The sequence below is a fragment of the Leptodactylus fuscus genome, chromosome 3, assembly GCF_031893055.1.
Source record: "Leptodactylus fuscus isolate aLepFus1 chromosome 3, aLepFus1.hap2, whole genome shotgun sequence".
In the NCBI taxonomy this organism is placed as follows: domain Eukaryota; kingdom Metazoa; phylum Chordata; class Amphibia; order Anura; family Leptodactylidae; genus Leptodactylus; species Leptodactylus fuscus.
In genome coordinates this window covers 171313925-171333977 of record NC_134267.1, presented here as the reverse complement: position 1 = coordinate 171333977, position 20053 = coordinate 171313925, and the positions used below count along the sequence as shown (strand labels likewise).

At 44.0% G+C, this 20053-nt stretch overlaps 1 protein-coding gene and 1 long non-coding RNA gene across 2 annotated transcripts in view; both read right to left on the bottom strand.

The window, feature by feature from the left end:
• The window catches only part of LOC142197996 (uncharacterized), a 215827-nt gene that overhangs the window by 74485 nt on the left and 121289 nt on the right, over positions 1–20053 (bottom strand). The gene's annotated exons all lie outside the window — the stretch shown is intronic.
• SSR3 (signal sequence receptor subunit 3) lies at positions 7654–13506 on the bottom strand. The gene is made up of 5 exons (XM_075268762.1): positions 13295–13506; positions 11841–11967; positions 10926–11024; positions 9726–9857; positions 7654–7828 (listed from the first exon to the last, which is right to left on the bottom strand). The coding sequence occupies exons 1-5, from the start codon at positions 13425–13427 to the stop codon at positions 7762–7764; spliced, it is 558 nt and encodes a 185-aa protein (XP_075124863.1). The 5' UTR covers positions 13428–13506; the 3' UTR covers positions 7654–7761.

Sequence of the window (20053 nt, the reverse complement as noted above, 5' to 3'; positions counted from 1 at the left end):
GTAGGTAGTGAGATCTCCTGCTCACAGCTGATAGTTCGGTATCTTGCATCAGCACTATTGTCCATTAACCACAAAAAAATACCCCAAATGTCCTTCATCACAAGCCCTCCTCCTCCTCCTTCCTCCTTACCACTGTGTTCTACTTCCCCAAAGAAGTCTGAAGCCATCCAGGTATACATGGTGCTGTTCTCTTGCCAAGCCCCTACACCTGAGCCCCTGTATCTAAGCCTGCCATTACTGATGTATACTACCAAACATACACCTAAGTCACTGTATCTAAGCCTGCCATTACTGATGTATACTACCAAATATACACCTGAGCCCCTGTATCTAAGCCTGCCATTACTAATGTATACTACCAAATATACACCTGAACCCCTGTATCTAAGCCTGCCATTACTGATGTATACTACCAAACATACACCTAAGTCACTGTATCTAAGCCTGCCATTACTGATGTATACTACTGTACAGAGAGCTGCTGTATCTTAGCCTTCAATTACAATGTTATACTGCTATACATAGAGCTGGGCCATTGTTAAAATATTGTCTTGTAGATTTGCTGTCTGTAATAAATATATTTTTGGGGTGACAAGGGGATAAAATATAAGTCATGGGGCTCTCTAATCTCTTCAGACCCTAGAAGCAACCTTGTCTGCTAGTGCTGAGTCACACCTATGACACCCAGCAATGCTACTGAAATGTATGGCTGGGGCACGGGCTCTGGTTGTGAGGGGGCCAAGCTCTAGGCCCAAGAGTCTTTAGTATCAGCCCTGGTTACATAGTTAGTACAGTTGAAAAAAAAAATACATATTGCCAACAAGTTCAGCAAAGAGATGGCACAGGATTTAGATGTAGGAAAGGGGTATGGCTAACTTCATACACTTATTTCTCCTTTTACCCCAGAAGAAGATAGAAAACCCATAAGGTAACATTCAAAACAAGAATTCAATACAATTGCATAGGAGTTAAAAGAAGTTTGTCACTAGATCCCAAAATATCAATCCAGGCCCAAAGATAGATAGCATAAGGTCACCTAAATAAAGTGGTATTTTCCCCTTGTGACTCTATGCCTCCATTGCCAAGATATTGTTGTTTCTGTCAATATGTATATGAGCTCCTTGGAGCAATGAGGGTGTTTCTATTGCTCAAAAGAGGTAAGCGGCATTGTCCTTATTGTTCCAAGGAGCTTCTTTACAAGTGCACAAAAATAGCAATGGCGACATTGAATCCCAAGGGAAATATACTGTTTGATTTAGGTGACCCAAACCTATCCCATCAGTGGGATGAGGTAATATACTGGGTTCTGGTGACATACTCCCGGTAATGTTATTCCGTTCTTATTTTGTCTAAACCTTATTTGAAGCTATAATCTCTTACTGTAGCTCTAGAGTTTCTTTATGATCCACACCTGGTCTTGGCTGGAAAAATATGCACTGAATACTGCACCAATATTGTACTGTGCGAACAAGGTTTAACGCTGAAGAGATGAATTCTGTTATCATTTGGTGCCTTCTAAGACAGCTTTACCAACACTGGAGTTTTTGCTATTGTCAAGATTTGACTATTTTATAATATATTACCTTGCCGTAAATAATATATTCAAAAAGTGGTTTGTTGTATTATATATTATATCCTAGCATATCTAATATTATCTCATTCTAAACAGAATAAAGTACAATAAAATATTGTATTTTAATGTTACAGATCTATAAAACCATTACACAATGCTGTCACTGGACTTTACTCTGCAGTCTCTATTATTCACTATATATGAGCTTACCTTTAGCGATATTTACAGTATATTTTTGTGACAATTGTTTATTTTATTCTACAGATGGAAATTTGCTATCCTTATGAAGTCATCTTACTTATAATAAAAATCTATCTATATATTGAATTGGTTGGTAAAAGATGGATCTATTACTGAATTTATAGTTGCCTAGTGTATATTAAAGGAGCTGCTTGTTATTAAGGACATGACAACTATTCATTCTACATTTTAGGGAAAATTCACTTGCAGTCGATTCTGTGACTTAAAATATATTACACCTGAATGAGTTTGTTTATGTGGAAAGTATAAGGACGCCTTAAGCTCCAGGCAGATGAATGGGACAGTCACCGACATTTCTGCAAATCTGTCGAATTTGATACCCATAAATCACTAATAAGTTGTCCTGTGGTCTCTAGGTACAAGAAAGGTTATAACACCTAGCAAATCTACAAGAAACTATCAATATTTCATGAGGCATGGACAAATAAAATTGTATATGTCTTTGAGAAATACCAATAATAAAGAACAATAATAATAATAATAATAATAATAATTTTTATTTATATAGCCCCAACAAATTCTGCAACACTTTACAAATTGTAAAAAATTCTTACAAAAAAATGCACAACCATGCCCTAGGACAGTGATGGCGAACCTATGGCACGCGTGCCAGAGAGGGCACGCAGAGCCCTCCATGCTGGCACGCGTGCGGTCGCCCGGATCGCTCACCAACAGGGAATCCGGTACAGGATTCCCCGTTGATGAGCGATCACTGCCTTCAGTTGTATGTGCAAATGCACATACAGCTGAAAGCTGTCAGGGTAGGCCGCGGATCGCGCGACCGCGGCCTACACTGGCTGCAGAGTTTGACCTCTGCCCCGACGCGGGCGCGATGACGTCATCAGCGCCGCCAGTGACAAGAAGGTGGATGCCGGCGGCTCTTCAGGGGTGAGTATGAGAGTGGCTCACTGTGTATATGATGTTGGGGGGAGCGCTTATAATACTTGGTGGGGTGTATGATACTAGGGGGGAGTGTATAATACTGGGGGGGCTTATAATACTGGGTGGGGTGTATAATACTGGGGGGAGTGTATAATACTGGGGGGAGTGTATAATACTGAGGGGGCTTATAATACTGGGGGGAGTGTATAATACTGGGGGGAGTGTATAATACTGAGGGGGCTTATAATACTGGGGGGAGTGTATAATACTGGGGGGGCTTATAATACTGGGTGGGGTGTATAATACTGGGGGGAGTGTATAATACTGAGGGGGCTTATAATACTGGGGGGAGTGTATAATACTGGGGGGGCTTATAATACTGGGGTGGCTTATAATACTGGGGGGTGTACTAAAGAGCATATAATACTGGGGGGGGGCTATTTATAAGCACACAATACTGTGTGTGGATGCCACTGTGGAGCATATAATCCTGTGGGGGGGGGACACCTACTGCGGAGCATATAACACTGGGGGGCTACTGTGGTACTGTGGAGAATATAATATTGTGTGGTGGGCCCACTGCAGAGCATATAATACTGTCTGGGGTCCCTTCACTATTTATATCACACAGTATCTGTTTTATAGCAGACGTGATATTAGTACAGGATGTAAGAATATTACACGGTAACTATAAAACAGATCCTGTGCGATGTAAATAGTGAAAATTAATTGTTCAAAGTACCAAATGCCGAGACCTTTACATTTCAGTACAACGTTGTTTGTATTATTGAAAGCTCTGTAAAGCCCCACATGACTGTAATTTTTGGTCAGTAACTGTCCGCAATTGTGGATCCGCATAGTATTAAGTCTATATTGTCGTGTTGGCACTCCGCGAAAATTTTGTGGGTTTTGGGTTGCAGTTTGGGCACTCGGTCTCTAAAAGGTTCGCCATCACTGCCCTAGGAAATACAAGTGTGTAGTAATGTTTCTATTGTTTTACTTGTCTTGCATGGGAGTCATAGAAATCTAAGAAGTCTGACATAAAACTGTTTAGGGCGGGTTCACACCAGCGCCTGATCTCTGTTTCGAGGTTTCCGTCTTCTGCCGACAGGCGACAGAAACCCGGCATTCAGTGTCCGCCGGTGAGCGCCTGTGAGCGTCTTCTGCTTTCCGCAGCGAAACCGTTTTTTTTTTTAACCGGATATAAAGTCCTGCATGTCCGACTTTGTATCCGGTTAAAAAAAAAAAACGGTTTCGCCACGGAGGGCAGAAGACGCTCACAGGCGCTCACCGGCGGACACTTTACAAACCCATTCAAATGAATGGGTTTGAAAACTGCCTGCCGGTTTCAGTCTCCTGTCCAGTTTCTCAGGCAAGAAACAGAAACCTCAAAACGGAGACCAGGCGCAGGTGTGAACCCGCCCTTAGTTGTGTGCAGTAAGTAGGGTGACTGACCAAATATAAAGTCTTATAGCCGCCAACTTGCTGACTATGAATGCCATCCTGTCCTTCTTTACATGGTACAGGTACACTTAGTAGTGAAATGCTGTGCACTGCAGACTGGCCAAAACAGAAAAAAGAGTTCATTACAGAAATTAGGCTAAAACCAACCCTAGTGGCCCACACAATATAATGTCCCCCTCCAGCTACCCCTATAATTTGATGTCCCACTGAAACTATCCCCACAGTCTATTGTCCCTCTCCAGTTGCCCCCACAGCATAATGTCTCCCTCCAAGTGCACCCACAGTATAATATCCCCATCTATCTGCACACATAGTATAATGTCTCCGTCCATTTGCCCACACCGACTTGCAGTCAAATGCCATCTGGCTATCTGATCCTCAATAAGTATCACGTGTGTAGGGAAATCAAGTGGTTCAAAGCAGACAAGGCCAGAGGGCCCGATGAAATAATCACAAGAGCTCTTAAAATGTGCGGAGACCAGCTGTGTGGTGTTATTTCGCACATGTACAATATGAGTCTAAAGCTGGGAGTGGTACCACAACTGTGGAAAACATCTTGTGTGGTACCAGTCCCAAAGAAACCCAACCCGATGGACTACAATGACTACCGACCTGTAGCACTGACATTCTACCTGATGAAGATCCTAGAGAGACTGGTCCTGACACACCCATGCCCTCTAGTGTGTTCTTTTATTTCTCCAGTGCGTTCAACACCATTCATCCATGGTTACTGAGGGACAAGTTGAACCTTGTTGGAGTGGACCATCACCTGTCCAACTGGATCCTAGACTACCTGACAAACTGCCCTCATTATGTGAGAGCCCGGGACTGTGTGTCTGACACTGTGATCTGTAGTACGGGGGCACCACAAGGTACTGTTCTTGCCCCATTTCTCTTCACACTGTAACCTGCTGACTTTAGGCACAACTCATCCAGCTGTTACTTACAGAAGTACTCCGATGACTCTGCTATAGTAGGCCTCGTCACTGATGGCGACGATAGAGAATACAGAGACTTAAACCGGTATTTTGTTGAACGGTGCTGGCAGATTAATTAGGATTATCCAGGATTAATGCTGGGAAGATGGTGGTGGACTTTAGTAAATGGGGAAGTGCTCCGATCCTGGTTCAGTCCCATTCGAGTGACTTGCCTGAACCAGGTATCCCCATCACTCCCACTGTTCTAAGTCACCATTTTTAAGTTTCATTCTTAAAAATCTTGAGAAAAATCCTTTAAGATTAGTAACACCATAATTATTAGGAACAGAGTTCTGTAGATTAGGAACATCATATGCAGATGATATTTCCATGGTTAACCGTGTGGTGTAAGAAACTAAACACTCAACCTGGTTTATTCGAACAGCATTTCTGTTTATGGCGATTCCCAACAGTCTTATGTGTAATAGAGTTCAATTTTCAATATTGCTCTGCTGTGCTAAGTAGAAAAAGATTGTAATCTTCTCTCCATTTGTTCCATCTCTTCTACTCCAGAGTACAATACTGAAAACACCAATAAATGCTGTCAGGAAAGAAATTACTGAACAATTGCACTGCCAAATCACAGAGGAAGAAATAATCTCCATAAGTGAAGTGGTTACCCTCTAGACCAGGGTGGGCAACCTGTTCTGCACAATGTGACAATTTATGGAAAATAAAAAATAAAAAATCAAGGATGAGGCACTCAATGTACCGCAGGTTGTCGACCTCTACATAAAAATCATTATATCCGGACTTACAGCGGCAATACAGACTGTATATTACCTCAGTATTACAGACACGTAACCCTGACCAAATTTGTGCTCATATGTCCATTAAATGCTCTATTATGTCTAAGTTCACATCTGCCGCCTTCTTTCCGTTCTTGTAGTCTGTCAGAGGACCAGAACAGAAAAATGGTATCTGTTACATGACTGACATGAATGGAGATCGACAGGCTAATTTTGGGGGATTTTTTTTTATTTTTTTTTAACTGAATTACACTCAGATAGAGACTCCGATGCAGATGTGAACCCAGCCTTACAAACTTCCACTGCAGGTAAAAAAAAAAAAAAAAAAAAAAATTGATACAATAATGCAGCATGCTGTGCTGTCTTGTGCAGTAGAACTCCAGATCATCTATATACATTATTATGTCCATTGTTGCCCCTATTCAGTGTGATGCCCTATTGTTGTACTCTACACAGTATATGATGCCCCATGTGATCTATACTTCTGTATTTCCCACTTGTGCTCGCCTGTCAGCATACTGTGTGCTCTGCAAACTAATGAAGGCAAGATGGAGGAGGCTCATTAATGTAGTCACATGGTCCTCCATCCCATTTTTTTTTGGTAAATACTTAAAGGGGTTATCCAGTTTCTGCTATTGATGGTCTATTCTTAGGATAGGTGATCAGATTTAGATCAGTATTAAGATCTGACAGCCAAGACTCACACAGACCTTCTATTTTGGGACAGTGCAGCTCCTGGTAATGTTTACATACTGGGAGCCATGCTACTTTCTTGCTGTACAATTTGCAATAGTGGGTTTTGGAGTGCGGCCCTAGATTGCAGATCTAAAATTGATGGCCTAATCTAATGGACAAATATGTAAGAAAATATAAATTGAACTACACATTAATTTTGCCTCCCAGCTTTATCAGTAAGGTACGTTAAAGTTTTGCCTAGTCGTTCTGTGATTTTATTTTACATGAATATCTACATTGCCTACATGTACAAGAATACCAGGGGCAGGCACAGGACCTGTAAATGTGATGGGAGTCGTTGCCATCTACTTACAAATAAAAAACTGCACAATTCCTCCCCTTGCCCCTCTACTCCTGATCTCACTATCCTTTGACAACTTTCTACATGTAGTACATCGCACACTGTTACATATAGGGTGTTTGTGGGTTAATAATATTACTGGCAGTCTGCATTGACTTATTTCCTGGTCTCTCTCAGGAAAGGGGGGTATTACACAATTTTGGGCCAGGGAAATGGACTTTATACTTCGTGGGTGCTTGTAAAAGGGGGAACTATACTGTGTGGGGGACAGGCCATCAAAAGCTTGCTTTAGTGGGTCAGATAATGTGACATCACTATATCCTGCTGCCTATACTGGGCAAGGAGAGACAGTGACAAAGACCATTCTCTGTGGCAATGGGGTTAGGTATGCGCATGTATAGGTACATATATATTTTTAGTTAATTGCCAAAGTGGGGGAACATGTGGGGGCACACTAGTGAGCCCCTGGACATACAAACCCAGAACTAGTTTTATAGTATTTATATACATGAGGGATTTTTAGCAACCTGTCTTCTACGTCATATTTTGCACTTATCGTTTTACTATATTAAAACAAAAACTACAAATCAGCTAAGCCATCAGCTTATAAATTAGAACTGAATTTTCTGCAGAAATACATGAGTGCTTGCATATACAGTGCTATAATTCTTAGGCAAATTATTGGGTAGACGCAAGTAAATACAACATGAAGAGAAATCCAACCCAATCTTTATTGTACATGTTGCCTATTATAAAAAAAAAAAAAAAATGACATGAAACTCATTGCTGCACCAAGTTGTTTGTCCGTTTTCAGAGCATTTACTTTGATCCAGTAGACAGCAGTGCAATAAGGCCAGAAGCAGCACTTATAGACAGAATGTAGTTTCTGTAAGAAAGAGTTAAGGAAAATGGAGAGGAGGACAAGCAAAACTAGAAGGGAAAAAAAATGCACAAAAAAACCTGTCACTTCAAGGACCATAGACATACTAGCAAATCACTTTATAATACAGTCTTCACAGAAACCTTTCAATCACTATATGAGCGTTCGTTCACACTTGCGTTCGGCGTGTGCATTCCGCCAGGTTGCCATCTTCAGCCCTGGCGAAACTGGACAGGGGACGGAAACCCAGTGGTCAGCTTTAAGACCCATTCACTTGTCTACCTGCAGCCTCTCTGTGGGAAAACCTATTTTTTTAGCCAGACACAAAGTCCTGCATGACTGACTTTGTGTCCGGCTAAAAAAAACAAAAAAAAAAAAAACAGATTTCCCGCGGACAGGCCGCAGGTGGATATTGGCGATCAGTTTTACAAACCCTTTCAAGTGAATGGGTTTTAAAGCTGACCGACAGGTTTCTGTTCTCTGTCCAGTTTCGCCGGCGGAATGCACACACCGGACACCGAGCGCAAGTGTGATGAACCCTTACCCAGATATCATACTTAGATAAAGCACTTATATGGGTTGTTCACATCCAACAGGGAACAAATTGTTCCTACTGAAGCAAAAAGTAAAAAAAAAGTTGCAGAGCAGTAGAAGTCATAAATTAAAGAGGACCTTTCATCAAATTGGGCACAGGCAGTTCTATATACTGCTGGAAAGCTGACAGTGCGCTGAATTCAGCGCACTGTCGGCTTTCCCGATCTGTGCCCCGGGTAAAGCGCTATCGGTCCCGGTACCGTAGCGCTTTAGTGTCAGAAGGATGTTTCTGACAGTTAGCCAGGGACGCCCTTCTGCCCAGCAGCGCCTATCGCACTGTACTGTGGAGCGGGGAGGAACGCCCCCTCCCTCTGCTCACACAGCTCATCCATAGATGAGTATTATCAGGAGAGGGAGGGGGGCGTTCCTCCCCGCTCCACAGTACAGCGCGATAGGCACTGCTGTGGAGAAGGACGTTCCTGGCTAAAGTGTCAGAAACGCCCTTCTGACACTAAAGAGCTACGGTCCCGGGACTGATAGCGCTTTACCCAGGGCACAGATCGGGAAAGCCGACAGTGCGCCGAATTCAGCGCACTGTCAGCTTTCCAGCAGTATATGGAACTGCCTGTGCCCAATCTGATGAAAGGTCCTCTTTAAAAAAAAAAAAAAAGGTGGGGGGGGGGCCACAGAAATAAAATAGAAACTAAAGCAAATTACCGCTGTTCTCATGTGGCTTCCCTTCCAACATGACCAGATAGCTTCAGAATGGAGAGGAAGGTGGTGAGTGATGTCACCAGTTGTGCTTGTCCAATCCACTCTGCAAGCAATATGCATATGACCATGTTTCACTGCTAGCTCAGTAACCCATTTGTTTTTATGGCTCCATACACAATCCCATACATTATCAGCCCGGGGCAAAACTCAGGACAGGTCCTATACCTGTCCGTTTTGCAGCAGGGCTCACTGAAGGCAATGAAAGGGGCTATGAAGACATGGATATCACAAGTTAGTGTGCATGTAGCCTGAAACCGTGATGGCACCCATTAGAGGAGTTAGCACCATCTTTTGCTTTCTCTGCTACCATTACACAGAAGGACTAACCTGAAAGTAAGAGTTCAGAGGACCTGCTTTCTTATGAAGGGATGTCTGGGATGAATAAATGGCTATTCAGACCATACATATTTAATATAACTGGACAGTTTCCTTAAACTATGAAAAAAGCTTCTACATTTTCTGATGTTAACAGTCACCCAGTGTCTAAGATCAACTAAAGGGGCCCCTACACATTAGAGCAAAGCCATACAAACCCACCAATTTCAGTAGAGAATTATCACAAAACTTATACAAGCTATATTTTCAGAAAGGATACACTGTAGGGTTGAAGTTCTTAAGCAGAAAGAAGGAGGCGACAATAACCAACACCAGGAACAACGTGTTGTTGTAGAAAATGGAGAAGGTAGTAGCCTCATAATCTGCAACCTCGTTTTTCTTCCAAAGAATCCTTTCATTAGAGAAGAAAAATAAAAATCAAAGTCCACACAAAATATACCTATATCAATATCTTACAAACTTTTCTACTAATGAAACATAGTTTTCATAACCCACAGCTTCAAGACTAGATAAAAGGTGGCAACTGACATTGTAAATTGAGGATGTTTATAGCACATATATAGCCTTTTTCAGAATTAAGACTTAACTAAAAACCTTCAAATAACTTTTGATTTTCTGGAAATATTTTGGTCGTTATAAATTTAGTAACATAATTTTTAACACTTTGTCTCCGTTCTGTGAAATCCTGCATCTTTTTTTTTTTTTTTCTTTCCCTTGCCTCTGTATTGAGAATGGTTTATGCCTCTAACTGAATAACCATATGGAGTACAGGCTTGAAATTCGGGACTGTGTAAAATGCAAAGTAAATGAGGAGGGGGGTGGAGGGGCCACTCCAAATAGTTATATCTTGGGTGTTATAAAACCTAGAAACCTGCTTTGGTGTCATATGAAACAGGAGGTTGCAATGCTAGCTATATTATTATTATTTCCAGAGGTATTGCTGGTTGAAAAGTGATTAAGATATTTATATTATGGTACTATAGAAATATCTTAATCACAACTGTTAGTGCCATATGACAGAGGAGAAAATAATTTATTATATGACACCAAAAGCAAGTTTTTACATTTTATAGTGCCAGAGGTATGAGTATAGATTTCACTCTGGTTCACTGCCACTCCTCGTGACTCTCCATGATATGCTGGTGTGTCATTCAGAGGGATAGCACATAAGGCAAATGCAGTCTACTACAGAAATTAGTGTTAGCAGGGAGGGCCAAAAGGAACAGTGAGGAAGGCGAAACAATAAGTTTAGGCAACTGGTGAAATACTGAAGAGGTAAATTTACTGGAAAGGGAGTTCATTTTAGATTTTTACAGCTGTGAAAAATAATTAATATAAAGTGTATTTGTCAATAATCAACACTACTCTATCTAAAGACGGTATAAATAAAGGCAAAGCTGCTCCAATATGTAGATTTTAGCTCAATATGCTGCCCTCATGTACTCTTTAGGCCTGTTACCTTTCATCTTTTTCCTTACGAGACATCTTCCTGTTGTCAGCTTCAGACAGTTTGCGGGTTACTTCCCTGGAAACAGCATCTTCACGCTTTTGGGCCACCCTAAGAAAGAAATTCAAAGAACAAATGAAGAATAACCCAAAAGGCTGATTAAATACATTTGTTTTCACTGCACTATCATATACCAAATCCACGAGACATGTAAGAAATTACCAGGGCCAAGAACTGGAATCCTTACTCACTGGAAGAATGATGGAACTGCATTTCACATTTTTGACTGACAGGTCTATCATTGAAATAGTTGGGATTGTAATGAGAATTAAAGTCATTGTACAGGATTGTATAATATGGGGATGAACACTTAGAAGAACAGCTCCATATCTGTCTGTGGAACTACAGCTGATTTCCATCCATTTTACATCTTAATGTCAGCTAAAGCTTCCAAGTACAGCCGTGGACAAGTATGGCACTGCTTCTTGGAGTGCAGCTACGTTTTTCAAATCCACCTTTAAAGCCCAAGTTCAGATGCTCCCCGGCCAGAATGTAATTCAGTGAATGCTAAGAGCATACATGTTTCTGGTGCAAGCATTTAGCATTAAAGAGGACCTTTTACCAACTCCACTAATTGTAGTTCTTAGCAACTGAAGTCGGCAGAGGAGGTGAATGGTTCTCTTTCACTTTGAGGAAAATTAAATACTGAATAACAAATCTGTGCAATGATGCTTCCAGATTCCTAGGCCATGAAAGGGCAAGTCAATATCACCAAAGCTTACTCTGCATGCATACTCTGTATCCAAATAAACAGCAATATACAGTCTTGTTTTTGCAGTTTTTTGGTTGCATTTTTTCTTACTGTACTGAAAGCAGAATTGACTACAGGTGCATGCAACAATACCGAAGAATGATCAAAATACTTACTTGTGTTTAAGAACAAACTTAACATTCTTGTAAGCGAAGGCTACGAGGTATGTGCTGACAAGAGTCATCACGGAGTAGAGAACAGCAGACTGGACCAGATCCATGTGCCATATCCTCCAGTATAGCCCTGAAAGTGAACACAGGCACCAGATTAAACTCCTACAATTGGTTCAGTGACATCCATACTTATAAAAAGCAGAAATTCAGCTACTGATATGTGCCCATATTAAAGAAAAAAACTAAACGTACTCTAGACTGCTCGGAAATGTAGCTTTAGATTTATAATTACTAGAATTGATTCACACAGCAGATTTCTTACAGAAATTTCATCTGAAAATTTGTTCCATGGGGTTATCTGGGCTACCACAACAAGGATTTTTGCAAGTGCCATTCAGATGACTAGAATGGCAACAGATTTTTGGAACAAGACCTGTCCCTTGCGTATCCACCCCTAGAGTTATACAGTATATGCTCCAGAGCTCCACTACTGCATAGAAGGCCATACATTGCCTTTTTGTTACAAAGGATAATAACTTGAGGAAACAAGAATGTACATTAGTATCTCCAGATGGGTACACACATATACTTACAGGGCCACCTATCCTTAAGATGCATGGACCCAAATGCAAATAATTCACCTTCCCCCCCCCCAACCCATAACAAACAGTCAGCACAACAGTCATTCACTACTGTGCTTTCCAGAGCTTGGCCAATTAGAACTTACAAACCCCCTTAGATGTATCCTTACAGGATATAATATGGATGGGTACCACGTTACTGAAGTACCAATCCTATGCTCTAGAGACCAAATGGCTTATCTGAGAGGTACAGCCATGTATGAAAATGTGGAAGAATTCCTTTGACTTTAACAAAAAGTGTGTTTGCCCTTAACAACACTTATCCTATATCAACAGAATAAGTCACAAGTGTCTGATTACTGGGACCCTCAACAATCGGGAAAACGGGGTCTCCAAAATGCCATGTGTGAACAGAGCAGTAGTGAAAATAAGTGACTACAGCTTCACACATTTTAGGAGACTCGCGGAAATAGATGAGTTCATTGCTACATCAGTTCTGTAGAGGAAACATGTAGTGGTACAGCCCATGCTCATGACCACTGGTGGTCCCAGATGCAGATAGGGAATAAGTATAATTGTAAGAAACCCCTTTAATTCAGTGTAAATGGCAATCCAGAATACTTCCCATAGAAAACCTGCTCGGACCCTGACAAAGTGCAACGACCTGTCCTGTCCAATCAATCGGTCAGATCATGTGAAAATCTCTGCAGCATCCCAGTGAGGAGTGCAGTGCTGCACCTACATGTATACTCTATATACAGTCCGTGCATAGATGTGTCCTGCTACTCCTGTCTGCCTATGTAGCCCACAGCAAGGAATGCCACGTCTATGGGATGAATGGACACCTGGAGCAAGAGGAGAGCAGTTCCTACTTACAGATCGGGATAGCAGAAACGATGAACGCATTGCCGTAGAAGAGAGCGGAAGACTTGGCTGACAGGTTGCGGCTGAAGTCCTGGAGAAGCAGATCCTCCTCGGACTGCTGCTTGCTGCTGCCTTTGGGAGCCATGATCAGAAAGGAAGAGGGGAGGTAAGCGACACGTCTCACTCTGACTGACCCTCCTCGGCCGCCGTCACTACACTCAGCTACTGATTCGTCAGCACTAGAGAACAGGAAGCGGAAATGCTGGTGGGAGGAGCTTCGCGCCAATCAAAGACTTTGCCAACCAAGCTCTCTGGTTAACGTAGAGGGCGTGCCCTAGGATGACGCTGCCTGTAAGGTATGACGGGAGAGGTGACGCATGTCCTTGTCCTGAGAGTGGAAGTCTCCTCCAGAATGGAAGTGGTGTTTAATGTAATGGAGGCTTATTTCTCGTCGTGGAGACTCTCCCCTATTGGCATTTCATCATTACAGCAGCCATTATTGTTATGTTTGTTCCCTTGCAGCTGTATGAAGACATGTTTACCACTGATATGCATACCTCCCAACTTTTGAAGAACAGAAAGGGCTAGTTCACACGTGAGTAGAAGGGGAGGTTTTTGACAGCGGATTTCGCGTCCAAAACCTCCCCTTATAATGGTGGTCTATGGAGACCGCCGGGCTTCTTTTCTTCGCTAGCGGCGGGCTGCTGCTAGCGGAGAAAAGAAGCGACATGCTCTTTCTTCAGTCGGCTGCAGCACCCTCCATGTTGGCTCATTCATTTGAGCCGACAGCGGAGGTGAAAGCCGCGACCGCGATGGTCGCGGCGGGCGGGTTTTGACAAGAGAGAGACGCAGCTCGCCGCGTCTCTCTCTGTGTCAAAACCCGCGCGGGCAGTTCACATTGTGAACTAGCCCAAAGAGGGACAAAATGTGCGGCGCGCTATGCGCACCGCGGCAAATTTAGCCCCGCCCACTTTTGTGTTAACTCCGCCCACTCGTTAATTTTTCATGTGCCCGCACACAGTATAATCCTCCTACAGTCACCTGTAAATTATATGTCCCCCCTCTGTCTCTCCCCCAGTTTCATATACACCCTTCATCTGCCCCCAGTTTCATGTCCCCCTTCCATCTCTTCCCCCAGATTCATGTCCCCCCTCCATCTCTGCCCCCAGATTCATGTCCCCCATCTCTGCCCCCAGATTCATGTCCCCCATCTCTGCCCCAGATTCATGCCCCCCCATCTCTGCCCCCAGATTCATGTCCCCCATCTCTGCCCCCAGATTCATGTCCCCCCATCTCTGCCCCCAGATTCATGTCCCCCCATCTCTGCCCCCAGATTCATGTCCCCTCCATCTCTGCCCCCAGATTCATGTCCCTCCATCTCTGCCCCCAGTGTCATGCCATCCCCTCTTTCATCTGCCCCCAGTTTCATGTTCCACCTCAATGTGTACACACAGAAACCACTTAAACTCACCTTTTCCTCGTTCCCCCGCCGCTCTCTCCGCAGTCTCGCTAACACAGCTTTAGGTGCGATGTAACTTCATCACATCACGTCTACACAGCCACTATCCGGAGTGCAGCGGCAAAGCAAGGAGCTGAGCTGTGACAGCTCCTTGCTTTAGTCGCATATGTATTCAACTCAGATCTGCGTCCTCCAGACGCAGATCTGAGTTGAAATCGGGACATACCTTCCTCCAACCGGGACAGCGGGCCACATCACAAATCGTGAATGTCCCGCAGAAATCGGGACGGTTGGGAGGTATGCATACCTCCCAGGACAGAAAGAGGGACAAAATGTGAGCGGGCGCGGCAAAGTTAGCTCCACCCACTTCTAAATTTACTTCGTCCATCCATTTCTCATTGGGTACACCCACAGTACACCCATGCACCCCACATTTCACCCCCACCCACAGTCAACCTTGCACCCCACATCTCTCCACAGTACATCCTGCACCCCACAGTACAACCCCACATCTCCCCCTCACAAACAGTCCACCCTGCATCTCACAGTCTACCTTGCACCCCACAGTCAAACCTGCTTCCCACATCTCCCCATCACACACAGTCCACCCTGCATCTCACATCCTGCCTCATAAGCACCTGAAATGTGTGACTGTCTTACCCAATCTGGGTTGGCAGAAAGGACCCACAGAACCATAGGGCCAGGAACAAATGCTCCACTTAATCCTATAGTTAAAGCATACCTCCCAACTTTCGATGAACAGAAAGAGCGGCAAATTTAGCTCCACCTACTTTTACATTGACTCCGCCCATTCCCATTCTTTTTTTTTTATGTGGGACACATGGGTGTATTGTGTGTGTTCCCAATGAAAAATGGATGGACCACTCCATATAATCCTACAGTCACCCGTAAATTACATGTCCTCCTTCATCTCTTCCCCCAGTTTCATCTCCCCCCTCCATCTCTGCTCCCAGTTTCTTTTCCTTTTTTTTTCAAATGTAGATTGTGAGCCCCATATAGGGATCACAATGTACTTTTTTTTTTTCTCTCTCAGTATGTCTTTTGTAGAATGGGAGGAAGTCCACTCAAACACAGGAAGAACATACAAACTCCTTGCAGATGTTGTTCCTGGCGGGATTCGAGCCCAGGACTCCAGCACTGCAAGGCTGCAGTGCTAATCACTGAGCCACCATGTTGCCCCAAACTCCGCTCCCAGTTTCATCTCCCCCTCCATCTCTGACCCCAGTTTCATGTCCCCCCCTCCATCTCTGGTCCCAGTTTCATGTCTCCCACCATCTCTACCCCCAGTTTCATGTCTCCCACCATCTCTACCCCCAGTTTCATGTCCCCCCTCCATCTCTGGCCCCATTTTCATGTCCCCCCCCTCCATCTCTACCAACAGTTTCATGCCTCCCCCCTTCCATCTCTGCCCCTAGTTTCATGTCGTCTGCGCCCTATTCACCTCTCTTGGCTCCAGTGCAATTCCCTACTGTCTTTGGGTCTTCTGACTGATGTCAGGGACTGTTGAGGCCTGTGATTGAGTCTCGGCAAGCACATGGGTCACATACATTGTGATGCTTGCGTCTATGCATCACAACACCACGTGACTCGCTGGGCCTGTGATTGGGCAGTAAGATGTCAGTCAGACAGTAGGGCGTCATGTCGGAGTCCAGGAGAAGTGAGTATAAAAGCTTTTTTAATTTTTTTTTCACCTGCCTAGGGCCTTTGCTTATTATACTCTGGCAAATTACACTAAACCCCCTAGTACACTGTCAATACCATATCTCCGAACCATCCAAGATTCTGGGTCCCGTCCCTGTCGGAGGGAGGTATGTCCCAGAAGACAAAAATGAGTTGAATATAATGGTGAAGCAGGAACCCAACGCCCCTGTGTTTACTGGCCCTGGGAACATCACCCACATTGTGCCTGCGGGGGGGCAAGGAGAGATGAGTATCAATGTTTCTGTAAGGATTGGGTCAGGCGGTGCGAGATGACACAGCTGGGATGCAAAACTGTGCAACTAATGACAAAAGGGGTCGTAGGTCCTATGGCTAGAACTATGCTGTTACTGTATATCTGAGGTGAGGCAGACCAATGCACTCCCTACTTGGAGTGCGCCTGCCGTGACTCCTACGCTACTGTCCAGGCGTCTAGGGTGAAGTAAGAGGAAGCTCTGAAAGTGCTAGGGGCTGGAGTAACGAGGGTCACACCTAAGCAGAAAGCACAGTGTAAAATGCAATGCAAAACAAAAGACAAAATAACATGGAACCAGGGAGGACAACAAGTCCCAGCGAGAACACAATAGAGAAGGCGAGGTCGGACAAGCAGAGGATTAAACCAGGATATCAGAATGAAGTGCCAAATCAGAAGACAAAAGAATAGTCAAATACGAGCCGGGTACACAGCAACTAATACACAGACTGGAAGAGATACAGACAGGATATCTGACCGAGCAGGAGACCAGGAAACACAAAGTGAATGGCTGGCAAGGATACAAGCCTGGGTGGGGTTTAAATAACAGCAGAGAAAAACACACCCAAAACCAATGATGGCTAATGGCATAGAATACTGAGAGTAGGGAAAAGATTTAACCCTTAATCACCTAAGCACAACCAACAGAACTCTTAACACATCTCCAGGGGAGGCACCGCGCAGCAAGGAGACCGCGGCGAGTCCGTGTCCTGACAGTTTCATGTTAAGTTTAGGGGCAGATGGAGTGGGGACATTAATCTGGGGGGTGGGCAGATGAAGAGGGACATTAAACTGGCGGGGCAAATGGTGGAGGATATTAAATAATGGGTGTAGCTGGAGGGGGACAATAAACTAAGGAAACACAAATATACATGCAACACCAGGCACAAAAAGAAACGATAGCTTCAAAAGTGATCAAAGTATAACTATGTCAAAAATGACAGAAGCATACCTCCCAACCGTCCCAATTTCCGCAGGACATTCACGATTTTGGTGACGTGTCCCGCGGTCCCGGTTGGCGGGAGGTATGTCCCGATTTCAACTCAGATCTGCGTCTGGAGGACACAGATCTGAGTTGAACACATATGCGACTAAAGCAAGAAGCTGTTACAGCTCAGCTCCTTGCTTTGCCGCTGCACTCCGGCTAGTGGCTGTGTAGACGCGATGTGATGATGTCACATCGCACCTACAACTGTGTTAGCGAGACTGCGGAGAGAGCGGCGGGAGAGCGAGGAAAAGGTGAGTTTAATGTGTGTACACATTGAGGTGGAACATGAAACTGGGGGCAGATGAAGGGGGGACGGCATGACACTGGGGGCAGAGATGGAGGGACATGAAACTGTGGGCTGAGATGGGGGGACATGAATCTGGGGGCAGAGATGGGGGACATGAATCTGGGGGCAGAGATGGGGGCTATGAATCTGGGGGCAGAGATGGGGGCTATGAATATGGGGGATATGAATCTGGGGGCAGAGATGGGGGATATGAATCTGGGGGAAGAGATGGGGGACATGATTCTGGGGCAGAGATGGAGGGGACATGAATCTGGGGGCAGAGATGGAGGGGACATGAATCTGGGGGCAGAGATGGGGACATGAATCTGGGGGCAGAGATGGAGGGACATGAATCTGGGGGCAGAGATGGAGGGGACTTGAATCTGGAGGCAGAGATGAGGGGATATGAATCTGGGGGCAGAGATGGAGGGGACATGAATCTGGGGGCAGAGATGGAAGGGACATGATTCTGGGGGCAGAGATGGAGGGGACATGAATCTGGGGGCAGAGTCCCATTGTGTGAAATGACTTTCTTTGTAATGTATCTTTCTGTCTGTATTTGAACCCTACAAATTGTACAGCGCTGCGGAATATGTTGGCGCTATATAAATAAAATGTATTATTATATTATTAGAGATGGAGGGACATGAATCTGGGGGCAGAGATGGAGGGGACATGAAACTGGGGGCAGATGAAGGGTGTATATGAAACTGGGGGAGAGATAGAGGGGGGACATATAATTTACGGGTGACTGTAGGAGGATTATACCGTGTGGGAGCACGTGAAAAATGAATGAGAATGGGCGGAGTCAAATTTGCCACGGCACACTGCGCGCGCCGTACATTTTGTCCCTCTTTCTACTTTTCAAAAGTTGGGAGGTATGCAGAAGCATCTCAATATATATAAAAATATAACAATTTTTATTAAATAGTACTCAAATGATAAACATTAAATACAAATACAAAAAACAGGGGATAGCTGCTTCAAAGATACACGGGATGGTAGTGGTAATAAATGACTTATAAGTCCAGGGTCAGTATGCTGTATGTGTTGTGGAGAAATCACATAGGTCTGCAATGCTGTTTGTAATACAAAGAGTGTGTACCAAGGCAGGTCTCACACACAACAATGTTGATCAGCAAGGAGACATAATAAAGAAAACACTCTGTAGAGATTTACACAACAGACCCTGGGACCATAATAATAATGTAGATACCTACCACCCGTGGGGTGCGTATAGGGGTGGTAGGTATCTACATTATTATTATGGTCCCAGGGTCTGTTGTGTAAATCTCTACAGAGTGTTTTCTTTATTATGTCTCCTTGCTGATCAACATTGTTTTGTGTGAGACCTGCCTTGGTACACACTCTTTGTATTACAAACAGCATTGCAGACCTATGTGATTTCTCCACAACACATACAGCATACTGACCCTGGACTTATAAGTCATTTATTACCACTACCATCCCGTGTATCTTTGAAGCAGCTATCCCCTGTTTTTTGTATTTGTATTTAATGTTTATCATTTGAGTACTATTTAATAAAAATTGTTATATTTTTATATATATTGAGATGAGATGCTTCTGTCTTTTTTGACATAGTTATATTTTGAATAAACTAAGGGAGTATTGAAACTGTGTAGTGCTGCTTTCTAATTCTGATGTGTCTTTGATTTTGGGATCCTCTAGGGCAGGAGTAGGGAACCTTCGGCTCTCCAGCTGCTGTGAAACTACAACTCCCAACATGCTCCATTCATTTCCATAGGGTTCCAAGAACAGCAGAGCAAGTATGCATGCTGGGAGTTGTAGTTTTACAACAGCTGGAGAGCCAAGGATCCCTACATCTGCTCTAGGTGGTAGAGATATTAAAGACACACACCAAAGACTAGACTGGCCTTTGCTGTTACTTGAGCTAAAGAATTTTGATTTTCCCTTAACGGTGTAAAGTTTACAGACATTTATCCTGTATCAAATTCCCCCAGTCCCCTGGTGATCAGGAGAGGTGCCTGAACAGCAAGCTGTGACTGACACTTCATTTACTGCTGTGGGGTGCCAGGACTGCAATC